Raw genomic sequence first — 21,657 nt, forward strand, 5'->3', positions numbered from 1 at the left:
AGGGGCCAAAGGTCAGATTGGGACACAGGAGGAGTGTAATCAAGTGTGTGCGTGTGTGTGTGTGTGTGTGTGTGTGTGTGTGTGTGTGTGTGTGTGTGTGCGTGCATGCGCGTGTTGTCTCTAGTGAATATGCACAGTAAAATCTGGAGTGTCAATTAAAGTCTGAGAGTCCATGAGTGTCCATTTTTGAAGGAGTGAACCTTTATGACAGTCCAGATTGTGCTGTGCTGGGCAGTCAGTCATGGCCTCCCTCCTGGCTACAGATACACTATGAGTCAATGTCCTATTGAACCGTCTTGTGGGGGAAGCAGGACTAAAGTGCTGCAGTGGCAGGTTGTGCTCTGTGCCCAGAAGGGGGGAGCTCTGTTTGAACGCTTACTTCTTTTTCAATCGGCGGTCCTTCTCAGCCTGCGTGCCCAGCTTCCCCACCCCCATGTCCTGGCCCGCCATGTCGTCCATCACCATCGCTGGGAAAAGGAACGGAGAAATAGACACACGTCAGCAGGGGGGAGCTACGTATATGTCTGAAATACGAAAAAAAAAAACTGTATCCAGTCTCGATTCTACCTTCATTAACGATTGACCTCTGTGTGAGCTTGAAATGTTTAGGCAGTCTGTAGGACACATGCTCAAAAGGACAATTATAATAATGAGGCAACACAAGAATTCAGAGTTTGGAAGTATAGAGGATTTACTCGAGTAAGGAGCCAAGACTCACATGTTCATGTACAGTATGGGAACCCCAGTCTGACTCTCAGAGTCACATACCGTCACCGCCTTTATAGCTTTCACTCCCACAACAGCCAACCCCCAACATAGACTCAAGACTTGAGCCAGTTCAACAAATGGGACAGTAACTGTGTAACTTAGAGGAGAGACTCTTTCATAAAGGGGTATTATTAAATGTTTACATCTAAATTTCTACGACAGTACCAATTGTATATAGTAGGCCTATAGTATTATGGTCATTGTATGTCTGTGACAGAAACGTGACAGAACACAGAACACTCTGTACTGTATACCGTGTCGACCACTTGGTCCACTCAGTTACGTACCTTGGGGATCCACCATGACGTGTCTCTGTGCCATGTGTGCCATGCGGCCCTTCTCCTTCTTGCCAAACAGCCGTCCGATGGAGGACTTGATGCCTTTCTTCTTGGGCTGCTTGTGGAGCGAGTCCTGGCTACTGCCGACGCTGCTCAGAGCACTGGCCTCGGCCTCCAGGGAGGCGGCGATCCTATAGGGTCATAAAACAATTAAAAGTGTAATAAAACAAGTCACGATCACAATGAGCCTAACTAAATAATCCAATTCCACACCGCGGTTGTTTTTCAACCAGCGGTCCTTGAGGGGGTTCGACCAGCTAAATGATGGAGAGTCGGTATACCAAATGGACCCTTGCAGAACTTTAACTTTTAGAGCGTTTCAAATTAAACCAAAAGGACCCTTGACGGGTCCATTTGGTTTCATTTTACGCTCTCAAGATGTTAAATTATTGTTAAACATCTGCATTACTTCATTTACAAGAAGTCTACACAATTAGAGAATGTAGAAGAATTGTAATTCTGATCAACGCGTGCCTGTTATCTCCCTTATAATGGTATCAATAATAACAACAAAATCTTATCCAACAACAAAATATTCAATATCTCAAGATCTCCTGGAAGCCTACGGTACAGATTTGCTTACATAAACAAAATAATATTGCTTCTCAGGATAATCTGGGAGGAACAAACCACTACAGATTTGCCTCTAGTCCCGTTCAGAATGGGTTAAAACCTGGACCTGCTGATCATTCACAAGTTCTGCACTTTCTAGCATGAGACCAGCAGTGCAGAGTGAACAGAAACACATTTTCACATCCATGAATTGTTAAACGATCCAGCTTTCACACGCTTCATAAGTTTCACTTTCAGCAGTTCAGTCAGATAACTCACAAATTGATTGAACACATTATTATGGAATGAGAATATAAGTGAGCATATCATATTTTATCTTGGCGTTTCGGCTCTGCTACATTTTTTACCCTGCTGGGCACAATTATATAACTATCATTAACCATTTAGAGCAGGGCGATAGATATATTGAGTTTGTTCATGAGGGGACAAACTTACATACTGTACATGCATTAAGTACATAATACATAGTTATATAGACTTGAATAAACATGGAATGACATATCTTGATAAATGTCCCTCACTTGCCATTTAATTTGTATTACACCCTTCAGCTGGCCAACTTGTCTGCATGCTTACCAGACCCAATGGAAGCCCAATGGTAGCAGCTTGATGATCCATTAGCACGGCTAACGATGGTAACTTTCCATTTCACAGTTAACAGACTTGACAGACTGACAATAAAAGTGGTTCTGACTCGGAGGGGAATTGCCAGCATTGCCATTAAATCTTAACAAACGTCACTCAGTCCTCCAGGTCTAGGACGCACGCAGGGCGAGAAATACAACGCGGCTCCAAAAGTATAGAAACCATCTTCCATTCTGAGAAAATGATTATATATAGCTTTTTGGACTGCATTAAGATCCAATTAGACCCCTTAGGCCTGGATGTTCACCTACCCTCGTTAGTCGTTGTGCGAGGAGGACGGCAGGGTGTGTTCATACCTACCCTCGTTAGTCGTTGTGCGAGGAGGACGGCAGGGTGTGTTCATACCTACCCTCGTTAGTCGTTGTGCGAGGAGGACGGCAGGGTGTGTTTACCTACCCTCGTTAGTCGTTGTGCGAGGAGGACGGCAGGGTGTGTTCATACCTACCCTCGTTAGTCGTTGTGCGAGGAGGACGGCAGGGTGTGTTTACCTACCCTCGTTAGTCGTTGTGCGAGGAGGACGGCAGGGTGTGTCACCTACCCTCGTTAGTCGTTGTGCGAGGAGGACGGCAGGGTGTGTCACCTACCCTCGTTAGTCGTTGTGCGAGGAGGACGGCAGGGTGTGTTTACCTACCCTCGTTAGTCGTTGTGCGAGGAGGACGGCAGGGTGTGTTCATACCTACCCTCGTTAGTCGTTGTGCGAGGAGGACGGCAGGGTGTGTTCATACCTACCCTCGTTAGTCGTTGTGCGAGGAGGACGGCAGGGTGTGTTCATACCTACCCTCGTTAGTCGTTGTGCGAGGAGGACGGCAGGGTGTGTTCATACCTACCCTCGTTAGTCGTTGTACGAGGAGGACGGCAGGGTGTGTTACCTACCCTCGTTAGTCGTTGTACGAGGAGGACGGCAGGGTGTGTTCATACCTACCCTCGTTAGTCGTTGTACGAGGAGGACGGCAGGGTGTGTTCATACCTACCCTCGTTAGTCGTTGTACGAGGAGGACGGCAGGGTGTGTTTACCTACCCTCGTTAGTCGTTGTACGAGGAGGACGGCAGGGTGTGTTACCTACCCTCGTTAGTCGTTGTGCGAGGAGGACGGCAGGGTGTGTTCATACCTACCCTCGTTAGTCGTTGTGCGAGGAGGACGGCAGGGTGTGTCACCTACCCTCGTTAGTCGTTGTGCGAGGAGGACGGCAGGGTGTGTCACCTACCCTCGTTAGTCGTTGTGCGAGGAGGACGGCAGGGTGTGTCACCTACCCTCGTTAGTCGTTGTGCGAGGAGGACGGCAGGGTGTGTTACCTACCCTCGTTAGTCGTTGTGCGAGGAGGACGGCAGGGTGTGTTCATACCTACCCTCGTTAGTCGTTGTGCGATGAGGACGGCAGGGTGTGTTTACCTACCCTCGTTAGTCGTTGTGCGATGAGGACGGCAGGGTGTGTTTACCTACCCTCGTTAGTCGTTGTGCGAGGAGGACGGCAGGGTGTGTTCATACCTACCCTCGTTAGTCGTTGTGCGAGGAGGACGGCAGGGTGTGTTCATACCTACCCTCGTTAGTCGTTGTGCGAGGAGGCCGGCAGGGTGTGTTCATACCTACCCTCGTTAGTCGTTGTGCGAGGAGGACGGCAGGGTGTGTTCATACCTACCCTCGTTAGTCGTTGTGCGAGGAGGACGGCAGGGTGTGTTCATACCTACCCTCGTTAGTCGTTGTGCGAGGAGGACGGCAGGGTGTGTTCATACCTACCCTCGTTAGTCGTTGTGCGAGGAGGACGGCAGGGTGTGTTCATACCTACCCTCGTTAGTCGTTGTGCGAGGAGGACGGCAGGGTGTGTTCATACCTACCCTCGTTAGTCGTTGTGCGAGGAGGACGGCAGGGTGTGTTTACCTACCCTCGTTAGTCGTTGTGCGAGGAGGACGGCAGGGTGTGTTCATACCTACCCTCGTTAGTCGTTGTGCGAGGAGGACGGCAGGGTGTGTTTACCTACCCTCGTTAGTCGTTGTGCGAGGAGGACGGCAGGGTGTGTCACCTACCCTCGTGCGTCGTTGTGCGAGGAGGCCGGCAGCGTGTGCGTCATGCGGACGGTGCGCGGCGTGGAGGGAGGGGACGTCTCGCACTTGATGGTGGTCTTGTCCTCGTGGCCGTCCTCGTCCACCGCGGCTATCTGAGGGCAGTGGTGGAAAAAATACCTAAAATTGTTTTACTGAAGTAAAAGTATCAATACGATCAATGTAGAAATACTCCGCCATCGGTGTATGAAAGTGTGAGTGAACGGGTGCATGTCTATGTCTATGTTGGGCGCTATATCAATGCACCATTTACTACACAGGAAATATAGCTTCACTACTTTAAATACAAATATATACGAAAAATGAAACACGCGACACGTCTTATATTTATTTTTAACTTTTGTCCAAAGAAACATCTGAAACTGTACCTTTCTCCTGTGTTTCCGCAGATCACTGGGCTGTTGGGCAGAGGAGGAGAGGAACACAACAACAAACAAACAAACAAACATCATCATCATCATCAGTATGTGTGGGTTAAGGCTAAACCAACGAGACATTAACGATGCATTTGGCAATGAATTAAAGGCGCTCCGTCATTCAGACGTCACATAAACATTAGGCCCCCATGAGCTGCTCTCCAATGCCAGAGGACCAATCTGAGATCAATAGTGTGGGGGGAGAGAGACTGATTGGCATGTCATTTTGATGGATCAATGAAATCAAACACTTTTCCCCTTTTAACCCATTTTGGGCGGGAACCCCTTTGGGTGTTGGCATTATGCTATGCTTTAGCTATTGAAAAATAGCAGATCTAAAAGCTCTTGTAGGTCTGCTATTTTTTTTTAGAAATACAGACATTTTTAGAATCTGATCTGAGGTCAAAATGGGTTAAAGCCCGTGGGTATGAAGACATTCACACACTGCCTAGAGTACATTGTGTGGGAGTATCTTTTATTTTTAGCATGCTTTCTTAAAAAAAACAAAAAACTCTCCATAGGGGTATCTTGAGTGACAGGTGGTTTCAAGAGGAAAGACAGTCAAAGAGAGAGAGAGAGAGAGAGAGAGAGAGAGACACACAGACAGACAGACAGACAGACAGACAGTGTGAAATGTGCTATGAACCTCTCTCGCCTTTCGTCACGTCAAAATAATGCTCACTACTTGAGACGGTGCATACCGTTCAAACTCGCACCAGTGTACATATTGTACTGCTTTAGACATAACGGTGCCCTTGGCTAGGCTAGCAAAAACATGTCCTTGAGGATATTTAAAATGCAAGGCTTTTTAAAGGTAGAAATGATAGATTCTATAGCATTTCTTAAGCTAGAAGATCCGCCTTTGTTAAAGTGCTTACTGGTGGAAAATGGAACAAGAAGAGGGAAAGAAATCCCTGAACAAATGAACAAATGTGCATGCACACACACGCACACAATCGTAATGTCTTGTACCCAAATCAAACTGTACTTTGTGATTCAAGCTTGAATAAAGGGCAGTAAACCCCCCTGGCTTGATACAGTAGGCATCGAACTCTATCCACCCTAAGCACTATGCAGTATGCACTAATGTCTATCTAGAACTATGGGCCATGTATAAGGCCACATCTATTGAGGTTTATTCTCCTTTATTAGGTCATAAAATAAGACTTGAATGAACCAAGAGATGAGTCTCCAACTGTACAGCAGAGAGGGTGATTTTGTTGAATCATGGAGCAAATTTACTCTCCGAGGCTATGGACGTGTATGTGTGTGTGTGTGTGTGTGTGTGTGTGTGTGTGCATTGGCAGAGTGCTAGGGGTGAGATGGAGGTTGGATGCTAGGGGGAGCGCATACATTGGTACGTTGGTCTTACGCACTAACAATCCGACACATGCGTGGCCGGTAAAGACCCGTGGCTCCCGACACGCGTTGCCGGTTAAGACACATGCGTGGCCGGTTGAAACCCACTTGTGTCTTTCCCTGTGAGGCTATTAGGGTTAGGTTTGGGGTATAGAGCGTCGCAGTAGGGCGGGTCATACTTTTTTTTTTTTTGAAAATCAAAATGCTTGGGTGTCTATTTAGTGTGTTTTTTTCTGGAGAATTCCAATGTGAAATTATTTTTTGGATAGGACAACTCTTACCTACATGAATTTGCATTTTTAATTCGCTAATTGTACCCGTTCTACCTCATTTATAAGATTTAAAATCCAAAGGAAATTCTAACATGTGGGGTGTCTAAATTACTTGTTTTTTGATGGAGAATTCAAATATCACATTATTTGTTCGATAGAACAACTCTAACCTACATTATTTTGTACTTCTAAGTTGCTTATTTTGCCCGTTTTAACCTCTTTTTAGGATTTTCAAAGACATAAAGGACATCATTTATATTGACAAAGTCAAATCAAATTTACATTTATTGACAATTCAAGTGCATGTATATATCACTGGATAAAAGTACAATGATCAATCATCACTTTCTGAACTTTACAAGGTTGAATAAGTCCTGCTTTGACTCAGCCTCCTGCTCGTCTCCTGAGCCCTGATTCCTCCATCCCTCTTTTCCAGAGAAGTAAATAGCAGAAGCCTCAGTCACCATTTTGACCACCCTCTCAATGCTTTGAGTGTGGCAAGGCCAGTTGGGCACCTCCATGGGGGTGTCGATGAAGTTCTTAATCTCTGAGGTGTTTAGTGTGCAGGTGAGAGGTGGCTCTGACACACCTTCTGACCAGCGAATCAATCCACCAATGCTGGAAGCATCATGATTGATCTCAGGTGTACTTCTGGATCTTACAGAGTTGTCTCCCAGCTGAGTGTCTGGGTCTCCTTCTCCCCTGATGGCCAGGATTCTCTCCACCCCCTCAATCCTCTCCTTCTGATCCTTCGAGCACAGTAGTGTTTGGAGGATGGCTTTACTGTGGGCATACCACGCAGATCTTGTAACAGTTGGCATCACAATGTTCAATACCTGCTTCCTCTGGGACTTGAGACAGTCCAGCTGAAACAGTATGTGCCTAGGCCCTTCAATCCAGCACTCCTTGACCTTCACATTGAACCAACAGGGATAATACACTCCAATTATGTATTCAACAATGTCCTTCAGTTTTGTCAGATTTTTTCCTTTCAGTCCATGCTTTGACACCCAGATCCTGAGAAGTCTGTTTGCTGTGGTGAGCCAGCGGCTGTGGTTTACTGGCCTACAGTACACACACTGAAGTCAACCTGCCACTGGCCTGGGGTCAGTCAGTCAGTACAGTACACACACTGAAGTCAACCTGCCACTGGCCTGGGGTCAGTCAGTCAGTACAGTACACACACTGAAGTCAACCTGCCACTGGCCTGGGGTCAGTCAGTCAGTACAGTACACACACTGAAGTCAACCTGCCACTGGCCTGGGGTCAGTCAGTCAGTACAGTACACACACTGAAGTCAACCTGCCACTGGCCTGGGGTCAGTCAGTCAGTACAGTACACACACTGAAGTCAACCTGCCACTGGCCTGCCGGGCCAGTAAACCACAGCCGCTGGCTCACCACAGCAAACAGACTTCTCAGGATCTGGGTGTCAAAGCATGGACTGAAAGGAAAAAATCTGACAAAACTGAAGGACATTGTTGAATACATAATTGGAGTGTATTATCCCTGTTGGTTCAATGTGAAGGTCAAGGAGTCCTGGATTGAAGGGCCTAGGCACATACTGTTTCAGCTGGACTGTCTCAAGTCCCAGAGGAAGCAGGTATTGAACATTGTGATGCCAACTGTTACAAGATCTGCTTGGTATGCCCACAGTGAAGCCATCCTCCAAACACTACTGTGCTCGAAGGATCAGAAGGAGAGGATTGAGGGGGTGGAGAGAATCCTGGCCATCAGGGGAGAAGGAGACCCAGACACTCAGCTGGGAGACAACTCTGTAAGATCCAGAAGTACACCTGAGATCAATCATGATGCTTCCAGCAGGATGGATTGATTCGCTGGTCAGAAGGTGTGTCAGAGCCACCTCTCACCTGCACACTAAACACCTCAGAGATTAAGAACTTCATCGCCACCCCCATGGAGGTGCCCAACTGGCCTTGCCACACTCAAAGCATTGAGAGGGTGATCAAAATGGTGACTGAGGCTTCTGCTATTTACTTCTCTGGAAAAGAGGGATGGAGGAATCAGGGCTCAGGAGACGAGCAGGAGGCTGAGTCAAAGCAGGACTTATTCAACCTTGTAAAGTTCAGAAAGTGATGATTGATCATTGTACTTTTATCCAGTGATATATACATGCACTTGAATTGTCAATAAATGTAAATTTGATTTGACTTTGTCAATATAAATGATGTCCTTTATGTCTTTGAAAATCCTAAAAAGAGGTTAAAACGGGCAAAATAAGCAACTTAGAAGTACAAAATAATGTAGGTTAGAGTTGTTCTATCCAACAAATAATGTGATATTTGAATTCTCCATCAAAAAACAAGTAATTTAGACACCCCACATGTTAGAATTTCCTTTGGATTTTAAATCTTATAAATGAGGTAGAACGGGTACAATTAGTGATTTAAAAATGCAAATTCATGTAGGTAAGAGTTGTCCTATCCAAAAAACAATTTCATATTTGAATTCTCCAGAAAAAAACACACAAAATAGACACCCAAGCATTTTGATTTTCAAAAATAAAAAAAGTATGACCCGCCCTAGCGTCGCAGTCCCGGCCCCTTTCATGACGACGCCAGGCCCAGGAAATGAATCCCAATGCATTTTTCCCATAGACATTTCAAAAGGTATTTATTTAAAGACGGTTACGCCGCGGACAAAGCCAACTGGAGTCGTGACAACTCATGACAACAAACACAATATTTTGGACCAAACAAATAATTACAAAGAAGAAAAACAACAAAAAAAGTTGCGTTGTAACCTGCCGTTTTTTCTTCTTTCTAATTATTTGTTCGGCCCAACATTATTTGTCGTCATGATTTGTCACGGCAAGAGTTGGCTTTGTCCGCGGCGTAAACGTCTTTAAATAAATACGAAATAAGAAATGTCTATGAGGAAAATGAACGGAGAATCATTTCCTGGGCCCTGGTAGGGGGCGGGACTGCGACGCTCTATAGGGTGTCGGGTCAGTAATGCCCGTCGGACTGTTAGTACACGTTGGACTTAAACACCCCGGATGCACAGTGCAGCGACGGACGGTATACCAGCGTCATGACGCCCATGCGCTCCATGTCCATGCGGGGGTCCATCTTGGGGGTGGAGTGGCCGCTGGGCGGCGAGGAGGAGGCCAGGGAGGAGGCGGTGGCCGAGGCGGTGATGGAGGCTCCGTGGTGGTGCATGCGGGCCAGGTTCAGGCCCTCCAGGCTGACGCAGGACACGCGGTTCTCGATCTCCTCCGCCCGGAGCTCCGTGGACTCCTTCTCCTCCTGGATCAGCCTGCACGCGTGGCCCGGGATAGAGGAAGGAGGAGGAGGAGGAGGAGGAAGAGGGAGAGGAGGAGTGGAAACTCAGCTGCAAAAGTATCAACACTGCATTGTAGAAATACTCCGTTACAAGTAAAAGTCCCGGCATTCAAAATGTACTTGAGCAAAATTACAAAAGCATTGGCATCAACATGTACTTAAAAGTACCAAAAGTAAAATAACTCACTGTGCAGAATGTCTCATTTCAAGTTTAAAATGTATAAAAATGTTGTGAAAATAGCGGATCTACAATCTATTTTCCCCATGTCATTACAGGCCTACATTAGCCAAATTATACATCCGCTGTATTTGAATTTAAAGTTTAGTCTATAATGCATTATAATCGCATTTAAGGTAAATGGTGCATTCATATCGCGCTTTTATCCAAAGCGCTATGTTTTTATCCTGCTCTAGTTTTTAACAAACCCTGATCATGATCACATGTCACGATGCGGGTTCATTTTTACAGCAGTGCATTACACTAGTGTGTTATGCAGATGTTATTTGGTCAAATGTCCAAATAACATGAAGCATACAGGAGATACACTCTCTCTCTCATTAGCAGGACACAGTGCAGCACTATCTCTCTCGCTCCGTTTCTGGCACAACAGTGCCACTTTTGCCCCTACTGGTACTCATAGTCACATAGGTTAACACGGACATTGCTGTTCCTTGGAGTGGTTGCAACACTCAAAAACAGTCAGTTTAAAACGTTTGCTAAACGTGAACGTTCTTCCTGTGGCAATTTGCATGAAACAGAAATCCTCCGAGAGCTCATATAAGACGCTCTAATTCCAGAGCACAGTGAGGAGATGAAAGGTCTAAAACTCAGTTCATTAGCCATATAGTGAGGATCTGACTTGCTAATTAAATGAAAGCTTAATTCCCGGGACTTGAGATCGCCATCTCCCCGTTAGAGGTGAACTCTGTGATTGTAGTTTTACACGCACGCTTTTTCCTGAATGCAAATTGCGCCACGTTCCCCATGGACTGTGTTGCAAAGAGACACATTAACCACACTTGAGAAAGTACTAATATACCTCATCTCTGGGCGCTGAATACTAATCTATTCTAGCATGAGATAATTGGAATAATAACCCGAGTCGCATATTTTAGGAAGGAACTTTTTTGACTGTGAAACCATGCTCAGATGGTGTCAGCAGTGATTGCGGGTGCAATAAACATTACAAAGAGGCTAACATGGCCTGATCCAAGCAGAGGGGATGAGGCGTTATACGATTTTGCATTATACGATTTTGCATTATGTACGGTCTACTTGCCCAGCTTTCTGCTCCATGAATGAGGATGAGAAAGCCATCTGTATCTGCACGTAATGTGTGTATTTGTACTGTGTATTTGTATTGTATGTAATGTTTTGTCTGTGTAATAGGACCCACTCTAAAGTGAGAATGGGCTATCCTCTCAATACATTCTGACTCAATTCTGTATGTATATTGTTTTCCAATCCTACATTTTCTGTATAAAAGGTAATTTTGCACGCCAATACGTTTATTCACTGAATTCTCTACACGGTACACCTAATCCACTTAATCACTTATTATTGCTCAGTATTGACTCGATATTATACCTAGTTTTGTAAGATACTGCTCATTGTCTGATGAATACATCTCTTGCGTGTTAAATATTTTCCAAGTAATCTGTCCATGATATTTACATATATTACATATTGACCTACAGTATTCTCCATTAACGTCACATCCCATTGCCATAGGCGTCGATCTACTGTACATCCAGTGCCAAGAGAATGCACGAAAAGGCAGCGAAGAAGACAGTGTGAACCCGCTCCGTGAACCGGAAGTACTAATTCAATTTTATTTTCGATAATGTCCCACCATGGAAGCCATTGTTGCCGAGCGACGGATGCTAAAAACAGCTAACGCACGACCCGACATTTCCCGGGTATGTCACAGGAGGGCTTTAAGCAATTTGTTTGGCATACATTGTGTTTCAATAGGACACGTCTAAAACATGCGTGGCCCTTTCATTTCCAGTGACCCAGCGCGTGTTACCGTATCTCCTTGTTGATGGCGTCCAGCTGTTCCTGCAGCATCATGGCCAGCGTCTGTGCGTCCGAGTGGCCGCCGGGCGACAGCAGGTCCATGGAGCTGAACATGGTCTCGCGGTCGTCGTCGTCTATGTCCGACATCTCCGTGTCCGACAGCTCGAAGGGATGGCCGCCGCCCAGGACGCCCCCCATCTGCTGCGAACGCCACTCGTGCTCCCCGAGCGATTTGGCCTATAGAGGGACGGAGACAGAGATGGAGGTTAAAGAAAGGGCCACTTCCTTCACCCCTCTTGCAACCAGATCTTATCTTAAAGATGGAATTCCGTGATTTTCTTCCCCCCCTAAAACGTGATCATCATTCTTTGTAATGTTTATACTAGGAGAAAGATATTTTTTTGCCACACCCACCAGTTCATTAAGCATGCCTGGTTTGCCTGGTGATGGGTGGTGATCCACCTGAAGCCGCACTCACAGCTGGTGTTGTATGATAAATGGGGAGGGGTTAGGGGAGGGGATGATATTGTGATGTCACTATATCACTGTCATTTCGATTGGGCCTTTTGACTCAAAGGCTTTCAGCACCTGTGTGAACCGAGCGGTGCAACTATACATACCGTACTGTATTTCTGGGTTTCAGTTTTTCCCCCCGTTAATTTTAGTTAACTATAATAACATCCGACAGACGATATTGAGTGATGGAGGACAGGACAGACGGAGAGAGACGGAGACAAATGGACACAGACAGAGAGAGATAGAGAGACAAATGGACACAGACAGAGAGAGAGACAGAGACAAATGGACACAGACAGAGAGAGAGACAGAGACAAATGGACACAGACAGAGAGAGAGACAGAGACAAATGGACACAGACAGAGAGAGAGACAGAGACAAATGGACACAGACAGAGAGAGAGACGGAGACAAATGGACACAGACAGAGACAAACGACAGGACAGACACAGAGAGAGAGAGACAGAGACAAATGGACACAGACAGAGAGAGAGAGAGACGGAGACAAATGGACACAGACAGAGAGAGAGAGAGACGGAGACAAATGGACACAGACAGAGAGAGAGAGAGACGGAGACAAATGGACACAGACAGAGCGAGAGAGAGACGGAGACAAATGGACACAGACAGAGACAAATGGACACAGACAGAGAGAGAGAGATACAGAGACAAATGGACACAGACAGAGGACAGACGGGACTGGCCTTGGTCTCGTGCAGGCCGACGCGACCTCTCCTTGGCCGGCGGATGACCTTGGCTGACCTGTAGTGGTCCGACTGGGTCTCCGCCAAGGAGCCCAGGGAGAAGCGGAGCTCTGTGGACGTGTCCAGGTGCGACCTGCTCACAGAGAGGGAACACAGGGGTGGGGTGGGGGGTTGATAACAGACAGTAAGTTAACCCATTCTGACCTGAGATCAGATTCATACGAGGTTTTCCACTGGACACACACTGGTCTGATTAACCCATTCTGACCTGAGATCAGATTCTAAAAAATGTCAGTCGCTCTTCGATTTTTCAAAAATAGCAGACCTACAAGCTCGTAGCGCGCCACTCGGTGGCGCGCTATGAGCTTGTAGATCTGCTATTTTTCAATAGCTAAAGCATAACATGATGCTAGCACCAAAACGGGTTCCCTTTCAGAATGGGTTAAGTACATTTTATTTATAGAGCACCTTTCAAAGATCAGTGTCACAAAGTGCTTCACAACAATAAAAGCAAAATCACGTCAACAATAACACAATGAAGCAAGGAGACAGAAAACAGGAACAATCGGCACTAGTGAAAATGAAGACATCGATACAGGACTACTGTATGTTGTGTGCATGCACATACACACACACACACACACACACACACGTTGCCTGCCTACCGTGACAGGGTGGGTTCCGTGAGGGAGCCTGCCCTCATTCTGAACTGATCCAGCTCTGATCGGAGTTTGTCAATTTCCTCGGCCAGGTGACTCTGGAGGAAATGAGAAAAAAGACCATCTCACAGATGGAATCAACAACTTAAACCCTATATACTTAGTTGAACGGAGTCCCCCATGGGTCTATACAATGCCTGGCATTGCCAGAGTAATATCACTGCGTATATATTAGCCTGGAATCTCTGTGTGGAACCTGCATTTCCTAATGGGGCAAATGGACAACTCATTTACTGCCGACCCGAGATTTAGCCGAATGTCCCTCACTGCTGGCCATAGAAAAGGCGTCTTGTATTTTGAAAACCCCCGAAATTCACCCGGAGAAGAACCGGAAGTAAACATCGGCCATAACTATTCTGCAGATCGTTACTTCCTCTTTTATCAGAAGCATTCATATTTTGAACCGCGAGGTAGCACAGATTTGCTATTGAGCACCTAACATCAACGTTATGATCAATCACCCCAAAATGAACCTCGGTTCCAAGAAAAACGCAGATCGCGCTTATAATGAAAGTGGAGGGGAAAGATTGCATTGACGGACACAGCGAAAGCGAGCGTTGCCTAGCAACGCTACTTGATATTAGCGAGACTATTCGGAATCAATAAATAACTGTTGTTGGAGTATGTTCTAGTGTTTCCACATCTCACTTTCACTCCCCTGAGGAAATCATGTCTTGATCTCGGCAAACCTACTTTATCGTGGATCTGGTCCTCGTACTGTTTCCTGTAGCTTTCCGAGTCCTGGATTAACATGTTCTGCAGAGACAGAAAGGGAACTCGTTTTAAAAGCTATAAATCGATGACCAGAATCCTGAGCAAACAAAACGTGTTATTGATGGGCTTTCTATCAACAAAGCGGCCATGTTGAACCTTCTCTTCCAGAGCGGCCATCCTCTCCTTCAGGTGCAGCTGCAGGCGCTCGTTGGACTCGGTCAGCAGGCGGTCCACCGTGTCCGACAGACGCTTGTTGTGCTCCTCGTTCATCTTTTCTCTCTGCCGCGCCTGGAGGACAAGACACAGCAGAGGAAAACGGACTCCCATGTCATCAGCATTTCACAAACTACAACACTAATGCTGTGCAGGGTGAGGTTTCACTTCATTGACATTAAATTGGTGTGTGTATGATGGTGTGTCATCAAGTGTTAGTGCAAGCTGTCGAGCTCCTTCAGTAGCCTCTGGTTTCTAAGCGTGTAGCCTATACCTTACCTTGATAACACGCTATGCGGTCAGCTCTGTAAAGCGCATGCGTCCCTGCCCCGAAAACTCACCCTGAGAAGCTCCTGGTTCTTCTCCTCCAGCTGGCCCTCCAGGTGCCTCATGCGTTCCTCGATGCTACCGTGACGCTCCTCTGCCTACGAGTGCATGGACAAGAGACAGAGAGGGACAGAGAGAGAGAGAGAGAGAGAGAGACACAGAGAGAGAAGGGAGCGCACGGTGACCAGCGGGCTTTAACAGCAAAGCAAAAGCAAAAGCCGAGGCGACAGACACCCAAGGTGAAAAGAATTAAGAAGAAACAAAACAAAGCCTCTACTCCGAACTGAAAACACCTGAGAACACCTCTTTGGTTTAAGCATAGAGGAGGGACAGCAGGCTGAAACAGAAACAAAACATGAAACCAGACAAGAAGAATCACAGAGTCCGAGAAAGAGTTGCGCTGCCGTCTAGGCGCTCTAGCCAGAGGTATAGCCATGCAGCTGTCCCACGACCAGAGTATGGAACCCAGCCACCCTCCCAATAAACAGTGTTTATTTCCCACTAAAACCATGATGAATAATGTTTGGCAACTACCTTTTTTCACTGACAAAAAGGAAATAAAAACTAGATAAAATACTAAGCTATGAAGACTATGACTAAATATACTGACAATTTCGTCAAAAAAATCTAAACTACACGGAAATGTTGGGGAGGGACTAGTGGAGAAGAGATCCAGTAGTGTTGCACTCTGAAAAGAGCAGATCGGCAAGCGTTGTGAGCTTGTAGATCGGCTATTATGAGCACGCAACCAAGTGTAAAATCAGCCATTACGACGCCATCAAGGGCTGCCAAAATACATTTCAGATGACTAAAATATGACAAACTAAATTAAAAAGTTTGAATCAAAAGACAAACTGAATCAAAAATGGGCCGACAAAATGCAACACTGCCAATGAACCAACACCCGCAGACGCAGCTTGAGGTTTTGAAACGGCGCCTAAGTGAGCGAAAGCTGCAAAGTAGTCCTGCCTTCCTAAGAATGGACTTCATGTCTTGGAGTCTAGCTTCCACGGAGGAGGAGGAGGAGGAGGAAGCAGAGCTGGAGTCTGAGGACTACGTGAGCCGAGGAAGAGGGAGGAGGAGGAGGAGGACACAGTGGAGAGGTAGTGAGAGAAGATGGTGGCGTACAGGAAGGGCTCTATTTTTCGTCACCGCTCTAAACCCCTTACCCCTAACCTTCTTTGCCTTTTTTTTTTTTTACTATTTTGCAATTTCTTTTTGAATAGTTCAACTAGCCGAGCTACAGTGACACGTTGTGAGCTTGTAGACTGAGCCATTTTAACTATTCAAAAATGTTGTTGCAAAATAGCAAATAGAAGTTTAGGGATAAGGGAGTTTGGCGGTGACGAACATGGAGACCGAAACCTCTCACACAGGTCTGTCGTAGGAATTCTGGATCAATCAGCAATGGACGAGGCAGCAAAGGAGTCGAGACAATATTCTAGGTGGTGATGGTTATGCTTTATGTACAGTACATGATATCATGGGTGGAAGTACAATAACACTCATTCAGTGCCAACAGTAGTTCTGCCAGAAGCACAGGGCAGAACTCATAGATACAGTATAATGTGGCTGCTTCAAGGACAAACTGAACCATAACAAAATACTGTAGGCTGTAACATAAACAATAGCTGTTGGCAGGCCTAGTGGAGACATCTAGGCCCTTACAACAACCTACCAAATATCACAATGTATTTAAGTGTCATAAGTGGATGGAAAAATATAAAGGTTAGATATAAGCAAACCATATAATTTCTTCCTCGGGTATTTGGGCAGATAAGAACATCTGGTGGTGTATGTGTGTGTGTGTGTGTGTGTGTGTGTGTGTGTGTGTGTGTGTTTGCGCATGTGTGTGTGCGTGCTACCTTTGTGAGGGCTGCTATCCTCTGGGCTAGTTCTGCCTCCACCTCGGGCAGAGTCTCAGCCTTCCTCATGGTCTGCTGGAGCTTCTGCTCGGCCAGCTCCAACCGCTCCTGTAGCTGCCTGTTCTTCTCCTCCATCTGTGCGCACACGCACACGCACACACACACACACACACACACACACACACACACACACACACACACACACACACACACACACACACACGCAAAAGAAGACTTTAATTGCTCTAATAACGTAGTGATTGAAAATAATCTAGAAGGATAAACATCAAACGAGCATGTCTAAAAAAACTACATCGATATAACATTCTTAGCATAGTGTAATTAGCATGAATCAAAAAAAGGCGACCACATACACACACACACACACACACACAAACACGCATTTGTTACAACAAATGCTATCCCAGATCTGGTGTGAGGACGGACGCTCCCCGGTGAATACGAGCAGCAGGAGGAATTCGCTAAAGAGAATGCAATTGAAAACCCTCACGATATGAACCATATACCATATAGCTGGAAATGAGACGTTGTGAAAGAGCCTGTAGGGCATGTACTGTACATGTACTGTACAGATAACATGAGGAGTAGGTTGGGATGGCACTGAGCCCTGTGGCCATGGTGAGTTGATGACACAGGCTGTCACCACTGGGGGAAAGTAAGTTGATGACCTGATAGCCCTGGTCCAGTGCTTACAGCGAGTCTCTCTCTGACACCCTGTGGAAGTCCCTTTCGCAGCCCTCTAGTGATATTCTCACTCCCGTGCGAGGATTTTCAAATCCCAGCAAATAAACAAAACGACGTAACTACTCACCGAAACAAAGCCTGCTAGACCTTGGTAAAAGTCTATTCTCGGAGCTGGGAAGCGTCTCAGGTCCCCAGCCTCTCTCTAAAATGCACTATTTTAATCATTAAATGAAATGAATCCAACCAGATCGGCGCAGGCAAAACCCGGAAATGCCGTAGTAGAAGAAATGACTCTGCCCGGTAAATTCAGGGTACATTGCGTTATTAAAATGGCCCAAAGTGCATTTCAGAGAGAAGCTGGGGACCTGAGATGCTTCCCAGCTTCGAGAATAGACTTTTAACAAGGGCTTTGTGTCGGTGAGTAGTTACGTCGTTTTGTTTATTTGCTGGGAATTGTAAACACTCGCACGGGAGTGAGAATATCACCAGAGGGCTGCGGAAGGGACTTCCACAGGGCGTCAGAGAGAGACTCGCTGTAAGCACTGGACCAGGGCTAATGACCTGAGAGAGATGGAGAAGAAAGTTGGTTCAATCGAATCACAACTGCAGTCTCTGCCCTCTCAGGACTCTGAAAACAAATGTCATTTTGAAAATGGATTATTTAAAAACCAGAGTCGTCGAAATAATGTCACTTTGGAATAACCTTTGCCTCGAAACCTCTGTTGCATTAACAGTAAATTAACTTTAAAAAGCATCAAAAATTCCATTTGATACAGTGAAGTGTTGTGTGTTTTTAATTTTTATTTAGTTTTTCACGCTCTCACTTGTAATCTTAGCAATTTTTATTTTTATTGTATCCGAACTAATGTAAGTTGAATACTGACTTTTTAACAAATGTGTATTTGTAATTGTATGTCTACTGTAAAGTTTATTCTTATGTGGACCCCGGGAAGACTAGCTGGTTGCTATGGCACCAGCTAATGGGGATCCTTAATAAAAATAAAAATCAGTACTTAAGTACAATTTTGAGGCATTGAGTGTTTCCAATTTCCAATACTTTTACCGGTACTTCTACTGCACTACATCTCGGATCCAAATATTGTACTTTTGCTCCACTACATTTGAAAACATTTGTTACTGATTATTATTACAAAACATATATTAGCTACTTCAACCCCGAATACATAGCCGATGTACAAGCTCACAATGTGCTGCGATGTCAATTTTTTCATACATTTGAACGTAATAATGCAAACCAAACGTAACAATGTCAAAATACCATGAGTACTTTTACTTTTTGGTACTGCTTATGTTATTGCTATGTTAATCTTAACATATATTTGCAGAAGGAGCGAATGCACTCACTATTTCTCGTACTGTATTATTGAAATGTGATTGGTCAAAATGAAGTGGTAAATGTATGCTTTGTAATAATCAAAATATGCAAAGTAACTAGTAGTAGTTAAAGTTTCCAAATAAAATGTAGTGGAGTAGAAATACAATATTTGGATCGAAGACGTACTGTAGTGGAGTAGAAGTTATTTGGAAGTGCCACAATTTTTGTATTTTTCCAGTTTTCCATGTGTCTATGAGGTGACAGTACTTCATTAGACACCCTGGAGTAGTTTTTATGTGCAATGATGTATTCACTTTGTATTTAGGGTTTCTTCCTGGAGGCTGAACCCTTGACAGTCAAACGGCCCAATGAAATAAACAGTAATATAGTTAATGTAGTTACAACTACAGCTGTGGGTGTGGCTTAAGTTCAGGTGGATCACCACGTCATCACCACCCACCAGGCAAACCAGGCATACTTAATGAACTGGTGGGCGTGCCCACATGAAAACGACATTTTAACAAACACTGTACACTTTTTTGAAAAACTTCTTCCTCCTTATATAACAATAAGACCTGATGATCCTGTTTCAGGGTGGAGAAAAATCATGGCAATCCATCTTTAAAGTAATCTACAAAATCTTTTGTACTTGAATAAAATGCACTTAGTTACTTTCCACCACTGGGGATACAATACAATACAGTATGTGTATTGTGCAAAACGACTCATTTGCCAATTACACACACAATACACATAATGCTTCTCGCGTGTGAAAGGAGAAGCACACAGATGCTGCTCTCTTCTCAGTCACACACTGTGACTGAAATCAAACTGCCAGTTGAAGAGACTATTATTTCCCTGTCGTCGCGCACAGAAAAGTCTTTGACTGTCCTGTCCCTCCCTCTCTCAGCTGATCGGCTCTAAGCCGCGCCGCTCCATTTGTACACTGACTGTTTGGCACGCCGCCCCCATGTCTGTGGCACACACTCTGCTCCTCCAAACTAAAGCCCCGGCCCTGGCACTCCGACACACGCTAATTAGAGTGGCGCGAGTCGTGTGCACGAGTGAGAACACAAAAAAATCCCCTGGATTAATTTCACTCCGAGGGAGTTTGATCCACAAAGCATCGGTGTCGCCTCAGTTTTTTAACCATTATTGTACACTTGCGTGCGTGCGTGCTGCGTGCAAGGTGTTCCAACCTTTTCTGGGCAATACAATCATCAAGGGGATTAAATCCTGAAGAACATAAGGACTTAAAACTCGCAGTAGCATCATTTGACACGGATCTAAATGAATGATAGGAGGGCCTTGCACCTGTGCTTGTGTGTGAGGTTTAAACCCCCCCAAAATCAAATAAATGTGATTTAAAATCTAAATATGATATAAAGGTCAAGCTGAGCTCTCATAATTAAACTCTGCAGTATAATATCACACAGTCAAGCTTCATGGTCATAATGCACTGCTGAAAACATTTAAGAATTCAGCCTCCTGGTGCCAGTGTTGTTTTCGTCAACTAAAACTAAGACGAAAAATGTTCGTCGGCTACCTTTTTTCACTGACGTCTAGGGAGGGTGCGTTCAAAGTTTCACGCTGGTCCAGAAGGCCTCCTTGTTGGCCTACACTACAGTGATAAGTTATTTACGTGTGGAACAGACCCTCCTTGTCGGCCTATACAGTGATAAGTTCTTTACGTGTGGAACAGACCTTGTCGGCCTACACTAAAGTGATAAGTTCTTTACGTGTGGAACAGACCTGTCTGAGGAAGGCCTCCTTGTTGGCCAGCTCGTTCTCCAGCTTGTCGCTGATGTCGTGCAGCGAGGTGGACTCCCGCTGAGCGCTGAGGTAGCGCTTCTCCAACGTGACGATACGCTCCTCCATGTCCTCCTTCTGACACATGGCCTGGACGCACGCGTGCGCGCACACGCACACGCACACGCGCACACACGCACACACACACACACACACACACACACACACACACACACGCACACGCGCACACGCGCACACACACACACACACACACACACACACACACACACACACACACACACACACACACACACACACACACACACACACACACACACACACAAAGACAGTTACATAATTGTATTATGTTAAGATAATAATATAATATAATATAAACATAACCATATTTTATATTATATACATGTGTATATTATATTTATCTACATGGCCTATACGCGTCCATGTGTGGTTGGAGAGTGGAACACTGACATCAGCTTTCAGTCTATAACGACAGTGCCTTGTAAAAGCAGCAAAGTTGCCAAGCTCAGCCTTAAGCTGAAACTCAAAATGTGGGGCGATGCACCGGCCGCACGTGACCTCATAAGATTGCCTATTTTTGAAATATTTCACAGGTGGAAATGATTTATTTTCCCATTGTCTTACAACACAAGGCTTCCATCGGACAGCCCCTTATACATTATATTCATATGCAGCAGTGGTCCACTCCACTTCATTGACATTCTCTTCGCGGTGACATTTCCAACATACAGAATGGGCCTTCGGTGATTGCATTCTTAATTGCCTATTTGTGGCACAAACCTCATTCCTGTTGAAGTAGCCTTCCTGCATTCTATATGATGGTCACACCCACGTCTGATTTTACAGGCTTTGAAACAGCTTGTTAAAAAGCCATCGAGGCGGCGTTTCCACTGAGTGTTTGTCAGTGCAGTGGTTATATGACCTAGTAGAGAACATGTGGCACAGATTGCTATCGATTGCACTGCTAACCGGCGCGCAGGCAGGCAGTCAGAGCCAACCAGGGATCTCAGTGGTGCCCG

General features: G+C 45.5%; 1 protein-coding gene across 1 annotated transcript in view; it reads right to left on the reverse strand.

The window, feature by feature from the left end:
- The window catches only part of ppfia2 (PTPRF interacting protein alpha 2), a 71,928-nt gene that overhangs the window by 30,666 nt on the left and 19,605 nt on the right, over positions 1-21,657 (reverse strand). Inside the window, exons 6-19 of the mRNA XM_080757947.1 lie at positions 20,603-20,749; positions 16,810-16,944; positions 15,914-15,997; positions 14,959-15,042; positions 14,561-14,692; positions 14,384-14,446; positions 13,637-13,728; positions 12,972-13,104; positions 11,763-11,989; positions 9,475-9,706; positions 4,750-4,779; positions 4,346-4,476; positions 1,056-1,237; positions 380-467 (exon numbers count right to left, since the gene is read on the reverse strand). Of these exons, the coding sequence (XP_080614073.1) occupies positions 380-467; positions 1,056-1,237; positions 4,346-4,476; positions 4,750-4,779; positions 9,475-9,706; positions 11,763-11,989; positions 12,972-13,104; positions 13,637-13,728; positions 14,384-14,446; positions 14,561-14,692; positions 14,959-15,042; positions 15,914-15,997; positions 16,810-16,944; positions 20,603-20,749 (1,760 nt within the window). The remainder of the gene's footprint in view (positions 1-379; positions 468-1,055; positions 1,238-4,345; positions 4,477-4,749; positions 4,780-9,474; positions 9,707-11,762; positions 11,990-12,971; positions 13,105-13,636; positions 13,729-14,383; positions 14,447-14,560; positions 14,693-14,958; positions 15,043-15,913; positions 15,998-16,809; positions 16,945-20,602; positions 20,750-21,657) is intronic.

The sequence above is a fragment of the Protomyctophum bolini genome, assembly GCF_963924005.1.
Source record: "Protomyctophum bolini genome assembly, chromosome: 23".
NCBI classification, from domain to species: domain Eukaryota; kingdom Metazoa; phylum Chordata; class Actinopteri; order Myctophiformes; family Myctophidae; genus Protomyctophum; species Protomyctophum bolini.